Source organism: Castor canadensis, chromosome 2 (assembly GCF_047511655.1).
Source record: "Castor canadensis chromosome 2, mCasCan1.hap1v2, whole genome shotgun sequence".
Taxonomy (NCBI): Eukaryota; Metazoa; Chordata; class Mammalia; order Rodentia; family Castoridae; genus Castor; species Castor canadensis.
In genome coordinates, this window is record NC_133387.1 from 158,989,191 (window position 1) to 159,010,088 (window position 20,898).

Below are 20,898 nucleotides of genomic sequence, written 5' to 3' on the forward strand. Positions count from 1 at the left end.
GTGAAGATGAGTGCTCTGCTCACAGGTTCTCCCTAGCAAGGGCCTTATGGTCACTGATGCCTTCATTCCAAGTATTGTGTGGTACCAGATCAGTGCTTGGGTTGGGCACGTGGGTAGAAGCTGAGGCCAAGTCAGAGTCAGGCGCCCTAGGAAGGTTTCTGTACCCATCCTTGCTCATGGCCCAGAACCTGCTGCTCTCCCGTCACTGAGGCTGTCATGTTCCTTTCCCTCCCAGCATCTACCATCCCCTGGGATTGGGCTTGACAGCTCAGGTCCTGGAGAGCAGACTGCTCCCACTGGCATCTGTGGAGGGGAGGGGTCAGATCAAGAGCAGGACAGCCAACTTCAGCTTCATAAACCACTTCAAGCCCATCCCCTGCCAGGCCTGAACTCAGCAGTCTGGCTTCACAGCAACTCAGTGAAGGTATGAAAACCCCATGTTAAGGAGTTCAGAAAATCCCAGGTTGCGGGGCAGGGGGTGTAGAGAGCCTGCTCAAAAGTTACAGCGGCTGAATTTGACCTAAGTCTGTCAGAGAAATTGCCTTCTTGGGCAAGTTCAATGAGAGTCACATCCAAGACCCGCCCAGTGTGTGCTTTTGGAATTCTGTCCCTGAAGGAACTCAGATTTCAGGCAAATACCATGTTTTCTCCATTCTAAGATACTTTTTTTTTTTTTTTCTGGTGCTAGGAATCAAATCCTAGCCCCTGCACAGACTAGGCAAGCACTCTACTACTCAGCTACACCTAAGCCCTTGTTTCTTAGAGACAGGGTCTCACTATGTAGTCAAGGCTGCCCTTGAACTCCTTATTCTCCTGCCTTACCCTCCTAAGTGTTGGGATTAGAGGCATGCACCACCACCATGCCTAGCTAAGATACTATGTGTGTGTGTGTGTGGTACTGGGGTTTGAACTCAGGCCTACACCTTGAGTCATTCCACCAGCCTTTTTGTGAAGGGTTTTTTCAAAATACGGTCTCATAAACTATTTGTCCAAGCTGGCTTTGAACCACAATTGTCCTGATCTCTGCCTCCTAAGTAGCTAGGATTACAGGTGTGAGCCACCAGTGCCTGGCTAAGATACATTCTTTTTCTTTTTTCTTTTTTTGGTGATACTGGGGCTTGAACTGAAGGCTTTGTGCTTGCTAGGCAGGCCCTTTACTGCTTGAGGCACTTTTTGATCCAGCCCTTTTTGCTCTGCTTTTTGCCCAGGGTCTCGCTTTTTGCCCAGGCTGGCCTAGACTATGATCTTCTTATTTTAAGCTTCCTGGCCAGAATGATGGGTGCACATCATCCATCCCAGCTTTCTTTTGTTGAGATGGTATCGCTTGAACTCTGACCCCCCCAAGCTGGTCTCAAACCTCATTCTTCCCACTCTCAGCTTTCAAGTAGCTAAGATTACAGGCGTGAGCACTGGTACCTGGCCTTAATTCCTATTTTGATATTCCCAATATCAAAGTCTTACAAAGGGTGACACCTGAAATCTAGGATCCAGTGTCTTAGAGACTGCACATGAGTGTCCCTCCTCAGCAACCAACTTGTTCTGTGCCATTGGGGAAGTCTCTTTTACCTTCTATATCTCAGGAGTTAGCCTTTTTGGTACCGGCTCTGCCAGGAACAGATCTATGACTTTGCAGTCCTCTCTGGGCCTTATTTTCCTCATCTGTTAAAGGAGCGGAGGGGTCATTGATTTTGGGCTCTCTCATTTAAGTTGCAGGACATGTTTTCCCCAGTCGTAAGTTAAAAGCTAAGCTGCTCTGGATGAAAGAGGGGGTTGGGGACCTGGAACCTGTGGGTTCTTTCACCTTGGGACCCTCACTTTGGCAAATTCCTCTGCTGAGATGTAGTTCGGGCAAACATGGCTGTGGGAGGTGGAGACAGAGCTAGAGGACCTGGCACACGGCTAGATGCTTGTAAGCAGCGGGCACGACTATGGCATAATCACGTCCCAGCTCAGGCCTAGTTTCTCATCTGATTTCTAAGAATCTGCTCTGGCTCTAACATTCCATGAGTAAAATCTTCCATTGCTCCACCTCAGAGACTCTTTGCTTTGGCTATACAGGAGGGTCACTTAGGGAGTTTATAAAAATTAAAGATATCCAGACCTTCTTCCCAGTTTTGATGTAATTGATCCTGGGAAGGACTCAGACATTCAGTGTTTTTAACAGCACTGGGATTTGAACTCAGGGCCTCATGCTTGCTAGGCAGGCACTCTTACTGTTCTTTTTCTGTGATGGGTTTTTTTTGAGATAGGGTCTCTTGAGTAGCTAGAATTACAGGTGTGAGACAACAGTGCCAGGCTAGACATTCAGTGTTTTAAAAGTTCCCCAGCAACCGTAAGCAGCAGGGTTGAGAAGAAACACTCCTCTTGACTTAGTCTCAGTGGGGCACAAAGAGCAAACGTTCTAGTTAGCTCTATAATGTTCCATTGATCTGTGTGACTGTTTCAGCATCATTCTGTTTTGGTTACTGTGACTTTGTGCTATCTTGAAATCAGATATTGCGATGCCCCCAGCTTCAATCTTTTTGTACAAGACTGCTTTGGACATTTGGGTCTTTTGTGTTTCCATATGAGTTTTAGGATTTTTTCCCCTAGTTCTGTGAAGAATACCATTGGTATTTTGATGATGATTGCACTGAATCTGTAAATCACTTTGGGTAATATGACATTTTAAAAGTATGAATTCTTTCAATCCATGAACATGGGACACCATTTTTTCATTTTTGTGTATCTTCTTCAACTTCTTTCATCAGTATTTTATAATTTTTGCTATAAAGGTCTTTATTGATTAAATTTATTGCTAGGTATTTTATTTTTTCTTTTATTCGTATGTGCATACAATGTTTGGGTCATTTCTCTCCCCTTCCCCCCGCCCCCTCCCTCTTCCCTCTTCCCCCCTACCCCCTCGTACTAGATATTTTATTTACTTATTTTTTGGTAGCTTTGTGAATGGGATTACTTGCACGATTTCTTTCTTAGCTATCTCATTTTTTGGTGGGACTGGGGTTTTGAGTTCAATGCTGCTTGAGCTACACCTATGGTTCATTTTGCTCTGATTATTTTGGAGATCGGGGTCTGGTGAGCTATTTGTTCTGGTTGGCCTTGAACTGTGGTCCTCCCAATCTCAGCCTCACAAGTAGCCAGGATTATAGGAATGAGCTACCAGTACCTGGTCAACAATCTCATTATTGGTGAATAAAATTCTATTAATTTTTCTATGTTGACTTTGTATCTTGCAACATTACTGAATTTGCTTACAGTTCTAGTAGGCTTTTGGTGGAGTCATCTACAAACAGGGATATTTCACTTCATTTTCTTTCTCTTGCCTCCTTGTTCTAGCTAAAACTTCCAGTACTATATTGAATAAGAGTGGTGAGAGGAAAAAGGAACAGAAAGGAAGCGAAGAATGTAAACTAGCACAGACATTATGAAATAATAGTACGGAGGTTCCGCAGAAAAACTAAACCATATGAGCCAGTTACCCCACTTTTGGATACACATCCAAAGGAAGTGATCAGTATACCAAAGTAGAGCTGAACACTGATGCTTACTGTAGTACTATTCGCAATAGCTAAGATGTGGATCTAACCTACTTACCCACCGATGGATGAATGAATGATGTGGGGGTGTTAAAATCCTGTCATTTGCAGCAAAATGGATGGAACTGGAGGATATTACATAAAGTGAAATAAGCCAGACACAGAGAAATACCACATGTATTGTATGTCTACGTTCTCTTCTCATGTGTGGGAGAGGGGGAGAGAGTGAAGGGGGAGTGTGGGGGGGAGATAGCGCCGACCTAAATATAAAATAATCACCCGAAGTTGGGAAGGTAAGGGAGGGAGGGTGGGTAAACAGAGTCTGGATTTGATCAGTGCATGCTGTATGCATATATTAATACCTTACACTGAACCCCATTAATATGAAATTTTGGGCTCAAGTGATCCTCTTGCCTCAGTGTTCCGAGTAGCTGGGACTCCAGGAGTGCACCTGGCTGGAGTTGGGTAGAACTTGGGATGGGCTCAGGGGCTGGAGCACTACTAGAAAGTGAGCAAGGGAAGAAGACTATGCTCGCCTTTGAGGATGTGACAGCATCCTGTGTGGTGTGCTAGTGGGGAGAGGTAAAATTGGTCCTGAGAGCCTGCTGAAAGCAAAGAATGTGCTCTTTAGCTTTGTTTTCCTGTGGTCTGACACGGGCCTGGCACATGGCTGCAGCTAAACATTTGCTGGATGGAAGTTGAGAAGTGCTTCTTTGAAGTTGCTTGGGATTCTTTTCTTTACCCCCAGCTCAAGCAGTTATCCAGGGTGAGTCCTTAAGGCCTAGCCTGGGACAGGAGCAGTGACAGGAATGAGGAGGAATGGACAGTCAAGACAACTCAAAGCAATTAGCTGGTAAGGCAACACATCATTAAGTACCTAAATGACTGAAAGATACTAGTGTCCATTACCAAGCCAATGTGGACAGCTCATTTTGAGAAGAGCTGTGGTCAGAGCTGAACTACCCTGGTCAAAAAAGTTTCCTGCAAAGGTCTGCACCTGTTAGGAGGTTAAAACCAATGCTGCCACTTCTGCAGTGAGTTTTTACAGTGAAGATGTGTGTGGTGGTGGTGGTGGGGGGGAGGGCAGCTAGGGATAAATATGCCAAGAACTGAAGTCTAAGAAACAATTTGGAGTAGCATCTTTCAGAAAGGAGCAAACAGCAAACTCCATAATCTCAGTGCATGAAACATCTCTAATCCATTTCAATGGAAGCTCAACTTCTTCCAGAATGGCAGGGCCAGGACACTAGATATGTGGACAGCAGACTAGTGAACACATTCTAGTAATTCCTCAAACCATATAAAACCCCAAATAAAATTATCCTTTGCTATAAGATTTTCATACTGCAGCTGTTTTCATTCTGCTTCTCTTAAAAGCAACAAGGGATGAATCAGTAACTGCCTCTCCATATCCACTCAGAGGGTGAGGTTAGGCCAAAGGGAAGCCTAAAGGCTTAAGGCCACACTTGCTCTGATGTGACTGTGTAGTACTGGAGCCCCACAGCCCCTGGAAGCTCGCACCTCCATTACAGTCCACAGCATGCTTATGGCTGGGCTGAAAGCTGATTTCTCATCAGCAAAAACTCTAGGCTGAATTAAAGACAGCAAGGTAGTCTATAAAAATGTCTCAGCCACAGTGCCATAAATAGATGGGATGGGCCTGGCCAGGGACTTCTGGCTGCAGCCTCAATAGGTTATTCCAGTGTGCCTCAGTTATTCTAGAGTGTCATACAAATGTATTTTTTCTGTCACATGGTGAAAAGTTTAGGAAATGCTAAAGTATGAAATTATCTTATTTAAAGATCACCTTTATTCCTTATAATTTTTATATACAAAATAAATGCTTAAGACCCTAATGCAGCCACAGTTGGATCACTAACCCTTTGAAAATCTGATAAAGTCAAAGATCTCTCCAGAATAATACATGCTTGTTCATGCAATATTTGATATATACCTGCAGAGGGTTCAGAGAATTCAGATTATGTCTGCTTTGGAAGGATCATCAGATAAACCCAAATTTACTTATTTTAGAGGTACACATCTGCTCCTTACCCTTTCTCCAATACGGCTTCAAAACGTCAGAATTCTCAAAGCAACCTTAGAAAAAGCATTACCTAAAGCCCCTCAGAGTTTCCTCCAGGGCATGTAGAAGCCACTATCAACTCCAAGGGCCATTCCCAAGAACCCACCCCCAGCTGCTCAGGGGGATCTGCTAAGCCCTGGCCCTGAGCACCATCTACCCTGGCAGTATGAGCTGCTGTGCAGGTACACACCTTCTGAGCTCGGATGCATGTGGTTTATACTGAAGCCTTGCAGACTGCCTTCTCCATGGCAAGCACGTGAGCTTGCTCATGGGCGTTAATCATTCCACAGTTGTGACTAATCAAAGAAAGTTTGTAAAAATTGGTAAGGGGGAAAAAAAGGAACATTTAAATCAATTAATTTCAGCAGCATCTTTATTGCAACCAAGAACCTGTAATAAAATGCAACAAAACTAATATTTCACATTACATGATTAAAAGCCGTGTAGCTAAAAATGAGAAAACCCATAAACTTACTGGAGTGAGACATGCAATTCATTTTATACAAGTCAATGCTTAAAACAGCAGGCACTTTATGCTCTAAAATTAAAGACCTGGATGCCAATTTTGCTGAGTACAACATAAATTTGTATTTGGGTTACTTAAAAACAAACACACAAACAAATTTTTCTGTCTCTGTAAGGGACTTTTGAAACAATTGCCTAGAACTCAGCACCCTGCACTAACTTATCTCTGTATTTTGGGCTGGAAAGTGGATAGGTGAGGTTGGGCGGGGTTGGGAAGGTGGGAGCCAGGGAAGTTTCCTTCTTCCTTTACATCTGCTGGGAAAGGTTTTGCTATTGCCACATCTTGTCTTATATTGAATAACTTTAGATGGACTCCTGGGCTTAAGCAAGCACTCTACTCTATGCCCCATTTCCCCATTCTCCCCTACACTAAGGAAAACACGCTTAGTGCAATGATCTTAATTAACTTCAGAATGTCATATACTAGTTAGAAGTACTGCTTCATTAATAAGCATGCTTAGCATTTACTTTAGAATGGAAAAATTAACCATTTTATGTGGTTACCTTTAAAATGTTTTATAGGAATATATTAATAAATACTTCTTTAAAAATCTGCCTTTTCTATATATCATTTAACTACTATGAGGCAGCGTATCTGGATGGAGTCTAGTACCAACTAAATACGGTGATGGTGTGGTCACGGATATACTGCTTTCTCTCTCTAGTATGTAGGTTCCTCCTCTAACAAATGACTAATTAGATTATATCAAAGATTTATTCCAGTTTAAAAATTGGTGATTCTGCAGTAGTGAAAGATCTTTTAGGAGTCATTCCACCTAAAGAGAGAGCAGTGTTATAGAAAGGCGGAATACACCTTCAGTAAGGAAAATGAGAAGTAAAAAAGTAAGCATCCATATCTATATTGCATTGTTTTAAAAGATAATACATGCACTGTGACTTCATTTTTTGTGCGAGGCTTTGGAAAAGAACCAGGAATGGCAAAGGGGGAAAAACCTTCATTCCAAAATAAATCTCCAAAGGGGGCACAAAGTTAATGCCACCTGCTGCCTTCAGAATGAGAAGGGGCCAACAGTTATCACAGATGAGCAACTTTCTTGATTATTGTTTTGGGTTCTTATGAATCAGTCCAGTGTAAAAATCACTTATTGTTTTCTTACTCCAACTCCATTCACTCTAATCCACAGGAGACCTTATTTAGAAACTTTAGAAAGCTTGTTAGAAATGCACATTCCTGGTCTCCATCCAAATCAATGGAATTCAAATTTGTAAGAGTAAGGTTCAAGATTGTAGTTCTTCTAGTAAGCATCCTAGATGAATCTTAGATTTTGAGTTTTGCTGCTACACAAAGCTCAAGTAACTGTATCTGTTGACCACTGTTCAAGTGTACTCATTTATCAAGCCTATAAAAACTCAGTTTGATGTGTAATGCAGTGCTTTTTGGCTCTCACCCAACCATTGCTACTTTTATGTACTCCTGCCTTTTACATTGCTACCCATAGTCAGGGTACAGTTTTAGTGTGATTTCTACTGACTGCTTCAATTGACTATGATGTTTTTCATATTGGTTATAAAAAGTGAATTCAGTTCAGCCATTGTTCTGCAAGCAAATTCAGTCAGGTATTTTTCCCCCTAGAGAAGCAGAATGGAATTTAAGTGGGAGTTATAAAAGCATTCCTTATGATAGAAGAGAAGGCAAGGTGCAAAAGGAAAGCACCTGTTAATGTAAGAGTACATGAGGTGTTCTAAGGTTTGTTTAGTAAAATCAGAGATGCCTTATTAAGAAACAACCTTGACAGGTAAGAGGTTTCAAATGAGTAGCTGTCTAAAAGCTACGTTATACCATTTCTACTTTGCATATAAGTATAGGTCCTTGGAGGCTAAATTAGTCCAAAAATACCACCTTCAACAGTCATTCATGTACTTAAGTCATGTGGGAAAATACTTTTTTGGGGAAGAAAAGTAACCCAGATCAATTTAATTTAACTTTGAAAAAATATAAACAAATCTTGGCATGAGAAAATACCATAAACATGAAAATCAATACATATACAGACAATAAGGAAAAGTGTGGAACCTATTATACAGCATAAATATACAAGAGCAAAACCCAGTCCCTTCCTTCCCAAGGACAGATCAACCAGGTCACCCTGCCATTTCTGGGCCTCCTACACCACCCACCTGGCCTTCAATGAAGTCCACCTCGGTCGCACAGTCACCACCCTCACTAATGTAGACTGTGCTCTCTCTGGAAGAAGTCTACTCTGTCTGTAGTGGCAAGAAAGAAATAGAGCAAGTTTTCTTGGAGTGTGATTTAAAATTACTGGTAACTACTTTCTAAACACTAAAGCTTGTGATAAAAAGAGTCAGACCCACAGATGCCTCCTGCCACTGGCTCTGATGAGACCCACCTAGAACTCAAAGACCCCACAAGGGAAGACCTCAATCAGTACCTGAAAGCCCATCTGCTCCCTTCATGGTCAAGCACAAAGGCTAAACCACTAAAATGGCACAACCATTCAACAAAACTGTTCATAGGCTTTAAACAATGAAAAAGAGCCTGCCAGGGATTCATTTATGGTAGAGAGTTATCTAGAAACCTTTTTAATTTAAGCTAATATATCTAAAGTATGTTCAAATAATTTAAGAAGATTAAAGTTTAAATTTGTAAGGTGTTTAAAATAAGGAGGAAAAAAACCCAAAAAACTGGAATTATAAAAGTAACTCTAAGGAACTTTTCCTCCTCTGAATAACAGTCTATAGCTGTGTCAGCAAGAGAGTGATTTCTTAATTGTTTTCCTTAACTAATATTCTAGTAGTTTGAATTTCACTTCCCCAATTTTTTTATGAGCATTTCTGCTACACTAGTTCTGCTTGATCCTTAAACAGACCCTTGCAACCTCCTCTCCTTGTCTTTCCCACACCTTGGTCACCCCCCACCCTACTTCAATTCCCTTCTACCTCCCCAAACTCTGGAACATTTTAAAAAGACTGGTATCAATGAATTTCCTGAATATAAGTGAGTGTGTACTTTTCCCTGTTCCTAAAAGGGGAAAAACTGCCTGCAAATATTTAAGCTCTTTAATCATTTCATTAAAATTTTCTGCCTGTAATTATCAACATCATAAGACTTATAATTAAATCCATGCTATGTATACAGTTACTTACTTTTATGTAAAAAGAAAAACCACTCTGTCATGTCATCAAAGAAAAAGGAGAGTTATTTGTACTAGATAAGTTTAAGTTGGCTAAAAACTGATCAGAGCCAAAATAAGTATCTTTAGGAGGCCACTAAGTAATCCTTGAAAAATCATTAATGACTGGTTAAGTCACAGGTTTAATAGTGATTAGTTCATAACATGCTAGATATACCCCAAGCAATGAAGCATAAGCTATTCAATTACATTTAACTGCTATCAAATTTGTAACTAGTTAGAGATTTTGGAATTGAAGAAACCAATGACTAATACATTTTAACAAGCTCTGAAGTATACTGTAAAAATCCACTAATTAAGTCCATGAGGTTTCATAATGACAATTGAAAAGGGTAGTATGAATAGGTCTTATTTCTTCCCGTAATTCTCATGGTGTTGCTGTATCCCTTAGACATATGTGTCACTCGGGTTTGTGTGCATATGGTTAAGGGATTAGACAAGCTGTAGATGCCTACACGGTACCAAATTTCTTTCAGAAGTAGATGTTATATGACAGGTACCAAAATGAGATGATCAACTCCATGTTCTCTATCGATAAACCTCCTCATTTGGGTAAGCAGTCAGTGTACACCAGAGTTTTACAGGGGTCAAAACTATATCACTTTCAGAGCAGCAATACGTGATCCAAGGTTTTCTTGAAGGTAGTGCAAAAGATGCAGTTCATAGTGCTCTCCAGACTCGGGAACTCTTATGCTGTGCCTCTCCTGAGGATAGATCTTCACAACAAAACAGACAGGAAAGAGAGCTTTAACAACACAGCTCCTGTCAAAGCTCCTGGAGATCTTTACAGGACTGGTAATACGGAACACAGCCTCTCTGAGACACCACCTTAAATACATCCTATCTAAAGGCCCTCTCCTTTTATCATTCCCGTATGGCTACCCATTAGGCTTAACAGAGGCTTTTCTATAGACCAATGGTTCATTGCCCAGGTGTGGTCTGCAGCCTTCAGAGGGTCCTCAGAAGCCCTTTCCAAGGATATGTGAGCTCAAAACTACTTTCAAAACAACATTGAGATTTTGCATGAGCCTGCGCTATCCATGTACTCACTGTGCCGCACTGACAATGCAAAAGCTCCTGAAGCCTGACTGTGGGAAAGGCAATGGCACTGAATATACCACATGCCGAGTATCTGCCATCCCACCCAAGTGCAGTGACAAAGGAAATTCCAGTGTCACATAAGCAGCAGTATCAGAACTGTGGTCTTTACTACTGTGTGGTGATGAAACGAGAAATGTGCTGAAGAACCTGTGCTACAGGGGGTCTCAAGGACAGTGTTGTGTGCAGCCAAGATGCAAGGTGACGTGCTGTTTCCTACGGAATGCCCTTTTTTTTCTTCAAAGAATGACTGACAACTATGATTAGTCAGACTTAGATATATAATGAAGTGAGGTGGTCACTTCAAAGACCACATAAGTGGTATTTGTTTGCCAATGACACAACTCGAGCTTTTGCATGTAAATTTGACTTTTGAAAAGCTTGCATGTACTGCTTTTAGTTCAGGAGCTTCCCAGTACTTACTTTCCTATGGGATCAGTGGACGATTACAGCACGTGACTTAAAAAATATTATATAATGAAAAGAGTCAACATTTGAAAGACTTATAAATGCATGGGTAAAAGATTCATTTGATGAATGGCTAGGTATGGTGGTACATGCCTGCAATTCCAGCTACTTGGGAGGTGGAATACAGGAGGATCATGGTTCAAGGTCACCCAGGACAAAAAGTCAGTGAGACCCCCATCTGAACAAAAAAGCTGGGTGTGGTGGTGCATGCCTGCCATTCCAGTTATGGTAGAGGCATTTAGGAAGGATCACAGTCCAGGACGGCAAAAACCATGAGACCCTATCTGAAAAATAACTAAAGCAAAAAGGGGTGGGGGAGTGGCTCAAGTAGTAGAGTGCTTGCCTAGCAAATGCAAGACCGTAAGTTCAAACCTCAGAACACAGATCCAATTTTTGCAGGACAATATGAAAAACTTATAGGTGTGGCTTCAGATTCCACAAAAGCCAAGCTTTAAGAAGTTACCATATGTCTAGTTTTGGAGTAGTATCAAAGAAGAATCTACAGTTGTCTAAAAAGGCTAAAACATCCTCCCATTTCTTAGCTATGTACTGGATGAGGCTTAATTTTTCTTCAAATACTTTACTCAAAACAGCATGCTACAACAGACAGAATATAGAAGGAGATACTAAGAATTCTTCTTTTTTGGTGATACTGGAGTTTGAACTCAGGGCCTTGTGCTTGCTAGGCAGGCGTTCTACCACTTTAGCCACTTGGCCAGCCCCTGGAAAGAAATTTTGAGACAAGGTCTCACTATTGTAGTCCAGGCTGGTTTGGAAGTGGCTATGTAGCCCAGACTGAGCTTGAATTTGTGATCTTCCTGCTTTAGCCTCCCAAGTAACTGGGATGACAGATGTGAACCACTGCATCCAGTGAGAAATACTGGTAGCTATAAATAAAGCTTGCTATGTAAAGAGGCCCTGAGACCAAAAAGCTTGAAAACTGCTACTATACACAAATATATCATGGTTTAACTTGACAGAAATGTCAGCTGAAATGGGGAAGGTAATGTCTTTCATACTTTTCAAGGAAGAGAAAGGAAGAATAGTTTCTCTTAAACCTTTTTTTGAGTAACGGAGCAATGGAGGAAAGTTACTTGCTGGTTTCTACTCCCAAGGCAAGGTAAAAGAAAAGAAAACATTAAAAGAACATGTAATTGGGTCTTAAAAACGCACAATGAAATCCACTAGCATTTCCTTAGGCATCAAAGGGAAAAAAGAAAAGCAAAGGAGGACAGCAAAAGGACTCCTTGTCACTATTTCCATGCTTACACACTGAAAGCAGACATCCACACAAGTCATGTAATCTGATAGGCCAGGTTTTTTAGCCTGACTTCCTTAGAATGTTAATTTTTATCAGACTAACAAAATTGTTGAAAATTCAAATTCAGCCTTACTCCATATTTTACCAAATTTCAAAGTAACCAATCACTACATTTAATTAGAAAACAGAACTCACCTGTAAATCATATGGCTTTCCAGCCCGCACTAAAAAACTCAGTAATATACTGGTGTGTGCAAAATGGACATTCTCATCCAAGAACCCATGTAAGAGTAGTAAACGATTTGGTCTGGGGAAAATAAAAATAGAACTTTAGGCAAAATAGTAGAGTATTAAAGGAAATCACTTAACTCATTTAAGCTAATCGTACATAACAATATTAACTTCTTTATACTGTATCGCTAAGATAAAGATTCAGTATTTTCAGTATTAAAATTGTAATATACTAACCAGATGCCACACAAAATGAAAGGTTAAAAAAAGATCATGTGTTTATTATTAAAATATTAGAAAATATCAATGATTATAGTATGTCTCTAGAAAAAGTATTTGTAAAATACATTTAAGTAGACATACTTAAACAATTGGACACCTAATTTCTTTTAGCACAAGCAACTGCTTCAACTATAACTTCTTAAAAAATACTCTTAAAATACACTATATGAACTAGCCTTTAATTTGGCTTTGAGAAACAGCCATGCCTTTTTGGTACTCTATAAAATATTTTTCCTAGTTTTCAGTATTTGAAGTTTTCATTATTAGTAAAGTTCTAAAAATACAATTTAAAATTTATAACCTTAATTTGAAAGCTTGAACTTACTCAGAGGGGAACTTTTCTGCTTGCATGGCCACAGATCCCAAGTAATAACCCTGTTCATTCTGGTCAGGGTGACCCATATAACGTTCTGTGTATCCTGTATCATAGAAGATCCACAGAGTGACTGGGGCCCCAGCAATAGCAACCTGTGTGTGACAATGTCAATAACCAACTGCACTCTAAAAAAAAGTGGCTAGCAATTGACAACATACAACTACAGTTTTACAGGCTAAAATTATCCCTAGGCTTTAGCCCCACTACTGGGCATACATGGTCTCAGGTGACTCAGAAAACTGAAGTAGAATGCCAAGTTCACAAATTTGACACTTTGTGAAGTTTCATGTTCCAAACAGGCATGCCACATACCAAACTCTTAACTGGGTTAGCTGAAATACAAACCATAGACCCTTTATTTAAAGCAGACACTGAACTGGAGACTGAAGTCGAGTATACAAGCACCTCAGTGTAAACTCATTCCTCCTACTAGGAAAATGTGTGAGAACTGTAAACTTTATATAGGAAAAGCAGTCATTTTTTTTTTTTTAGCTTTTGTTGGTAGTACAGAATTTAAAACAAGAATGAACTATATTTAAGTACTAAAACTCACTCATCTTAAGGCTCCTACACAGTTTTATATTTAAATGTTCTAATTCTTTATTTTTTTTTGGTTGGTTTGAACTCAGGACTCTGTGCTTGCTAGGCAGGTGTTCTACCACTTGAGTCATGCCTCTAGCCCTTTTTGCTCTGGTTTTTAGGAGATGGGGGTCTTGATTTTGCCCATGGCCTGGACCATGATCCTCCTATTTTTTGATTCCCACCGTGGCTGGGATGAGAGGTGCAAACCACTGTGCCAAACTTTTTTCTGTTGAGATTGTGTCTCACAAACTTTTTTGCCTGGGCTGGCGTGGAACCATGATCCTCCCCATCTCAGCCTCCCATGTAGCTTGGGATGACAGGTGTACCACTGCACCCAGTTATTGGTTGAAATGAGGTCTCATGAATTTTTTGCTAAAGTTGGTCTTGAACCTCGGTATTCCAGATCTCAGACTCTTAAGTACCTAGGATTACAGGTGTGTGCCACCAGGCACCTGACTTCAAATAACTTTCTCGACAGCTGCAAGCTTGGGAAAATTATGCTAGTCTTCAGTGTCTATTTGTACTTACTATAAAGATTATCTGAATATACATACAAGAACAAAAGCCCTATCATATTTATTTGTTTTTTGTGTGGTTTTATTTATTTTTTTCCCATCCTGGGGATTGGACCCAGGCCTTGAATTTACTCAGAGGGGAACTTTTCTAGGCAAGCATTCTACCACTTGAGCCATGTCCCGTGCTCTTTGTGTGTGGTTTCTGATAGAGTCTTTACTACGTAACCCAGGCTGCAGTGGGCTGGCAATCCTCTTGCCTCTGCCTCCCAAGTATTGAGATTGTAGTGCTGAGTTCTGTACTCCTGTGCTCAACACAGATTTATTAAAGGCCTACTATGCTTGGCTGATGAGGATATAGTGGTGCATAGGGCCTCAGAGCTTATGATCCAACAATTAAACAAGCAATAACAAAACAATATGTATGCATATGTTTTACCAATCATGACTGTTTTGGTATATGTCCATAAATAACCAAAAATTGATCAAATCGAAAAGTATTTTGATAAAATTATGCCAAGACATGACATATATGTATACCTATATCTATATATAGCTATAGATCTATCTATCTATCTATATTACATGGCTGTTAGACACACAAACCCTGTCATTCCACAATATTGCCAACTGGGTCAGTCTTTAGAAAATAAACACTTTCATGTATCTATAATTGACAGGAAATTCTGCCCTTATTACGAAAATAAGTACAATAGAAAGTCACGTACCCTGAAGATATCGGACCTCTGCATTAATGCCATCAGGGAGAGGTACCCTCCATAGGACCAGCCGTGGATGCCCACACGATCTAAGTCAATGAAATCATATCGAGATGCCAGATATTGGAGTCCTTCCACTTGATCATCAATTTCTATTTGCCCCTGTCAAAAAAGGGAGAACACTTCACTGATTCTGATGCGTGAAAGTCTTGTAAGAGTGCTTTTTAAAGCTGATGTTTTTACTAAAAATAATAGTAGTTTTTTCCATATTAGAATTCATAGCTGGGTGTGGTGGCACATGTCAATATCCCAGCACTTGGGAGGCAGAGGTGGGAGTATCACACTTCAAAGTTAGCCTGGGCTACATAATAGTGAGACCCTGTTTCAACTGTTTAAAAAAAACCAAACAAATAAACAACTCCTCCCCCAAACACATTAGAATTCATTTACAACCGAGAATCTGCTGTCTTCAGGAATTAAAAAAAAAAAAATCTAGGGGCTTATATCTTCTAGTGCTAGCCTGTCCTAGAGTTGTCACTTAGTCATACAGTTCCTTTCTATTGCTACCCAAATGGTCTCTTGCTATTGCGTATGTCCCATTTCCATTTGTTCTGTTGTCTGCCAAGAGGTCAGCATCTTTCTTGTAACAAGCCTTCCTATACCCAAAGACAAAAACTTTGTCCCCTTAAGACAGATTAATTTTACTTCTCCTTTTTAAGACTCAGTGCAGTAAAGAAGAGGGAATCACTCCTGAGGCCCTAACCTTCCTATTTCTCTATCACAATACCTCTAGGAATGGAATGTACTATTTTTTTAATGCCCTATTAAGTCCTTATTCCTACCACTATCACCCTGTCTATATTAGTTGGCCTGCCAGTGCACACAATCTCACTTCACTGACCAAAAACAAAAATAAAAACAACAAAAAACTTACATGAGAATACAATATAAGGTCAAAGAACTGGCTGTGGGAGAAAATGCCATGTCTCACTCAGCATGTCCAAAACACTGGCAAGCACAGTAACTGCCTTCCTGTGCAAAAGGAACATCGGATTCTCATCTTTCCCAAAGCAGCAGAAAGGACATGGGACATCTCTAAAAGGTAGCATTAAAGCTTCCTGTAGAGAGAAAGAGGCTTGTCACAAGGAAGGCACTAACCAGTAGGTTTCCCTCTTCACAGAGGACAGAACAAATCTCCATTACTCCTTAATAGTGTACAAGATGCTAAAAACTAAACGCTGCTGCCTTCTGGCTAAGGTGGACATACAAAATAGAAAGAGAGGGTATTTCTATGTAAAAGTGGCTCTATCTTAGCTCCCCAAAGTTAGATACAATTAGGCATGAGTTGCATCTTCCCTCCGACCCCTGAATCCCACCCCCCTATGCCACAAGCCCCTCCCCCAACTCCTTCTCCAGGATTTCACACTGAACAATGCACCAGGAAATGTAAATATCTTTCAGAGAAAAGTGTTTTATGCTCACACACCATTTTATATTTAAAGGCGCCTTCAAATTTAAGCCCTCGGTGACAGGATCCCCTGTTGTCTATCACCACAACCACATAACCCAGAGAGGCTAGGGTATTTAAGCGGAAATACTTGACTCCTTTAAACCGATTATTCACCAACTGCACCTGAAGAAGAAACACAACTTCAGTGAAATTTATCTGGTAGCACACAAACCATAAGAGGCAGGGCATTGCAAAAAGTAGGAAGCTTAACATTTTAATGTTATTGTGCCTTTAAAATGTATTTTTTAATTAATTGGTCTTTTCATAAACATGTTTTTGTTTCTTATCTAACTTCACACACAAGGTTCAGGAATTACTGAACGACTGTGAATTTTAAAACTCTAACTTAGATGACAATCATATACAAGATAGGAGAATTAACCTACCCCTCAGGAAAAGCTGCTACACTGTCTACTCTGAAGAACTGTGTCATTCAAGCAACAGTGCCAAAGATGAGTAAGATCATCCTCCCTCCCCACTTGTCTCTTCAGGGGTTGACTCTGAGCAACAGTGGGGAAAGCAGTATTTTAATGGAGCACTGTGGCCAATCCAACTTCCTTTCTCCTGTTACACAACTTAGTATGAAAAGAATGACAACTTTTAAATCACTTTCTCACCCTAGAGATTATATTTCAAAGAGACTGAGAAGTTAAATGTGTCTTAGTGTTTTATCAGAAACAAAACATCTAGTGAAAAAGAGGATTCCTCAGTTATGCCTAGCATAACTGATGTTTTGGTCAACATCAGGCCACACACACAATAGTGGTCTCCTAAGATCATAATGTAGCTGAAAAAGTCCTATCACCCAGTGACATCAGAGCTGCCATGTGATTGTGCTGATGTTGGTGTAAACAATCCTACATGTGCTGCCAATATTAAAGAATACAGTGCCTACAACTGTGTACCTTACATATGATTGACAATGATAGCAAATGACTGAGCTACTGGTTTATATGTTTACTATGCTATACTTATAATCATTGTTTTGGAATATCTACTTATTAAAAAATGAGGTTAGGGTTAGGTGTGTAGCTCAGTGGAAGAGTGAGTGCTTAGCATGCATAAGGCCCTGAGTTCAATCCCCAGCACAATCAGGAAAAAAAAAGGTTTACTTATAAAACAGTATGCTGCTACATTGGCAAACACACAAATCCTGTGTTTGCTGAATCTCTTGATTACATGAAGAAGTCACATTGAGGCTGGTCATGGTATGCATGCCTATAATCCCAACACTGGGGTGACTGAGACAAGGCCAGCCTGTGCCCTATCTCAAAAAACAAAAAACAAACAAAACAGAAAGTCATGCTAAGTGACTGACTTGTACCATCTAGGTTTGCACAGGCATACTCTGTGATGTTTGCATAATAATAAAATTGCCTAATGGCATTTCTCAGAAGGTCTCTTGGTTGTAAAACAATACATGACTAAAAATAGCAGTGGTGGTCACTAAGAAAGATATTAAACAAACTAAAGAAAGGTTCTCAAAAAAATGAGAAAGAGATCAAGTGCAATGGCACATGTCTATAATCCTAATCACTGAGGCAGGAGAGTGGCTTGAGTCCAGGAGTTCCAGGCTGGCCTGGGTGATATAGCAAGATCTCATCTCACAAACAAACAAAACAAAAAACAAAAGAAAAAGAATATTATAAATATATATTGAATTATCAAGCCAGGGGCAGTGGTTCACTTCTGTATTCCCAGCTATTTGGGAGTGGTCAGGGAAGATTGTGGTTTGAGGACAGCTGGGCCAAAAAGATCCCATCTCAATCAATAAGCTGGACATGATGGCATGTACCTGTCATCTACCTGGGAGGTGTAAACAGGAGGATTGCGGTCCAGACTGGCCAGGGCAAAAACATGAGAAACTACCTGAAAAATAACTGAAGCAAAAAGGGCTAGGGGTGGCTCAAGTGGTAGAGCACTGCCTAGCAATCTCTAGTATCACCAAAAGAAAAAAAAAAAGGAATTTCAGACTGTACTATATAATATGTGTAATATGTACATTATGTCAATTAAATTTATTAGCATCTTTATAAGTCAAAACTGCAGACAGTGTAACAATTTTAAGTGTTAACATATTTCAATCTCTTTATACAGAAAATAACAAATGTAACTCATGTAAACATCAGTTTTGGTTTTTTTTTTGGTGGGGCTGGTACTTGGATTTAAACTCAGGGCTTCACGCTTACCAGGCAGGCGCTCTACCACTTGAGTCACTCCACCAGCCTGCTTTTTTTGTTGGATATTTTCGAGATAGGGTCTCATGAACTATTAGCCTGGGCTGGCTTTGAGCCATAATCTTCCTGATCTCTGCCTCCTGAGTAGCTAGAATTACAGGCGTGAGCCACCAGCACCCAGCAAACATCAGTTCTTGCTTCTGATGGCACTTCCTATTGCTAGCATCATTGGGACATAAAGTTTGTTTTTAAAAATTGAGAAGCTTTTCTACAGTAGCTGTGCTATTTTTCTTTCCTACCTGACAATGTGTGAGTTTTACTTTCTCCTGGCTAACATTGAGGATGGTTAATTTTAGTCATTCTCACAGATGCATACTGGCATCTCATTGTGGTATTAATTTGGAGTTCCCTGAAAAACTAATGATTCTGAGTATCTTCTCCAATAAACATTTGCTACAGCATATCTTCTTTTGTGAAATGTCTATTGAAATCTTTGATTTTTTTTTTTTTTTTTTTTGGTGGCACTGGGGTTTGAACTCAGGGCCTCATGCTTGCTAGGCAGGTGCTCTTACCATGTGAACCACTCCGCCAGGTTTAAATCTTTGGTTTTTAAAATTCAGTTATTATTAAGTTTCAAACTTTATATATTCCAAACACAACTGGTTTAGCAGATACAAACATCTATGTATAAGGCTTCAAGTCTTTCTTTTTTTTTTTTTTTTTTTTGGGTGGCACTGGGGTTTAAACTCAGGGCCTCATGCTTGCTAGGCAGTGCTCTACCACTTGCCACTCCTCTGACCTTGTTTTTGTGTTGGGTATTTTTAAGATAGAGTCTCATGAACTATTTGCCCCGGGCTGGCTTTGAACTGTGACCCTCCTGATTGCTGCCTCATGAGTAGCTAGGATTATAGGTGTGAGCCACTGGTGTCCAACAGGCTCCAAGTCTTAATGGACACTCAGATAAGCAAAGTCTTTAATTTTTCAAAATGTGGTTTGTAGCTGAATGCAGTGGCTCAATCCTAGCTACTTGGGAGTTAGAGGTCAGGAGAATAGTGGTTTGAGGTTAGCCTGGGCAAAACATTTATGAGACCTCATCTCAACCAACAGCTAGATGTGGTACTGCATGCCTGTCATCACAGCTATGCAGGGAAGAACAAACAGAAGGATCGTGATTCAGGTTGGCCAGGGCATAAAGCAAGACCCTATCTCAATAAGCAAAACAAAAAAGTCTTGCAGAATAGCTCAAGTGATAGAGTGGCTGCCTAGCAAGCATAAGTGCCTGAGTGCAATTTCTAGTACTTCCAAAACACCCAAAAAAATCTGTTTTTTCGTTTTTTTTTCTCTTAGTAAAATGGGAAAGAGGCTGGTCATGATGGTTCATGCATATAATTATAGCTACTTGGGAAGTGGAGATTGGGAAGACTGATGTTCAAGGACATTCTGGCGGAAAAGTTAGCAAGATCTCATCTAAAAAGGTTAGATTGTGGGAGGAGGGGGAAGAGGACATTTGGATTGGATTTTTTCTTTCTACTTTGGATGTTTAATGCCACTACAACACCTGCCAAACTGCTCTTCCCAGTACTATCCTTGCCTTTCTTTAGTGTTTGTTTATGTAGTGGCAGAGTAATGTTTTAAAAACGCAAATGAGATATAAGCAGTTTGGTTCCCTGTAAGGGCTACTATTATCCTTCAGAAAAAAAAATATCTAAAGCTTTTTTTTTTTTCTTTTTTGGTATTGAGTATTGAATTCAGGACCTTACAAATGCTAGACAAGTGCTCTACTACTGAGCTATACTGCCAGCCCAAGATCTAAACTCTTCATGTGGCCTTTGAGACCTTAAATTATCTGGGCTTGGCAACCTCTGAGTTCAGCTCATACTATTCCCCACAGTGCACTGAACTTTAACCCAATTATCAACACTGGTAAGGTGGCTCTAACCCCAGGACACTGGCATTTATTGTCTCCTCTGGGTGGAATACTCTTCTTCAGACCCTCAACATGACTCCTTTCTCAATGTGAGTATCCTCAAGTAAGAAGTCTAGTTTCCCTGACCTTCCTCTCAGAGCTCCCATTTTACCATCCCCATTCCAAACAATTTTTTTGGCAGTACTGGGATTTGAACTTGGGGCCTTGCACTTACTAGGTAGGTATCTCCAGCCCACAAGCAATCGTTTTTATAGCACTTACATTATATGAAGTCTTATCTTTTACACGTCTCCTGGTTCATTGCTTTCCCTGGTATGACCTGTGAGGATAGGACATTAGTCTGACTTGTTCACTTATATCCTCACTGCCAAGAGTAGTATCTAGCACCTAGGACCTCCATAACTATTTGCTGAATGAGCGAATGAAAACTGGAGATAC

At 40.3% G+C, this 20,898-nt stretch overlaps 1 protein-coding gene and 1 non-coding gene across 6 annotated transcripts in view; both read right to left on the reverse strand.

Annotated features, from left to right (window-relative positions):
• Positions 1-5,974: 5,974 nt before the first annotated feature.
• Dpp8 (dipeptidyl peptidase 8) overlaps positions 5,975-20,898 on the reverse strand; it is a 57,377-nt gene continuing 42,453 nt past the window's right edge. For 4 of the 5 annotated variants that reach the window (XM_020172879.2, XM_074066234.1, XM_074066233.1 and 1 more), the window contains 5 exons: positions 16,333-16,479; positions 14,856-15,008; positions 12,983-13,125; positions 12,340-12,451; positions 5,975-10,033 (listed from right to left, as the gene is read on the reverse strand). In XM_020172879.2, coding sequence (XP_020028468.1) covers positions 9,911-10,033; positions 12,340-12,451; positions 12,983-13,125; positions 14,856-15,008; positions 16,333-16,479 — 678 coding nt within the window. In that variant the 3' untranslated portion in view covers positions 5,975-9,910. Of the gene's footprint in view, positions 10,034-12,339; positions 12,452-12,982; positions 13,126-14,855; positions 15,009-15,780; positions 15,965-16,332; positions 16,480-20,898 lie in introns of those variants that run through there. The other variant, XM_020172882.2, reaches the window with a different exon arrangement.
• Positions 18,702-18,769, reverse strand: LOC141421090 (small nucleolar RNA SNORD49). The gene has a single exon (XR_012445775.1). It is a non-coding gene; the product is annotated as a small nucleolar RNA SNORD49 (small nucleolar RNA).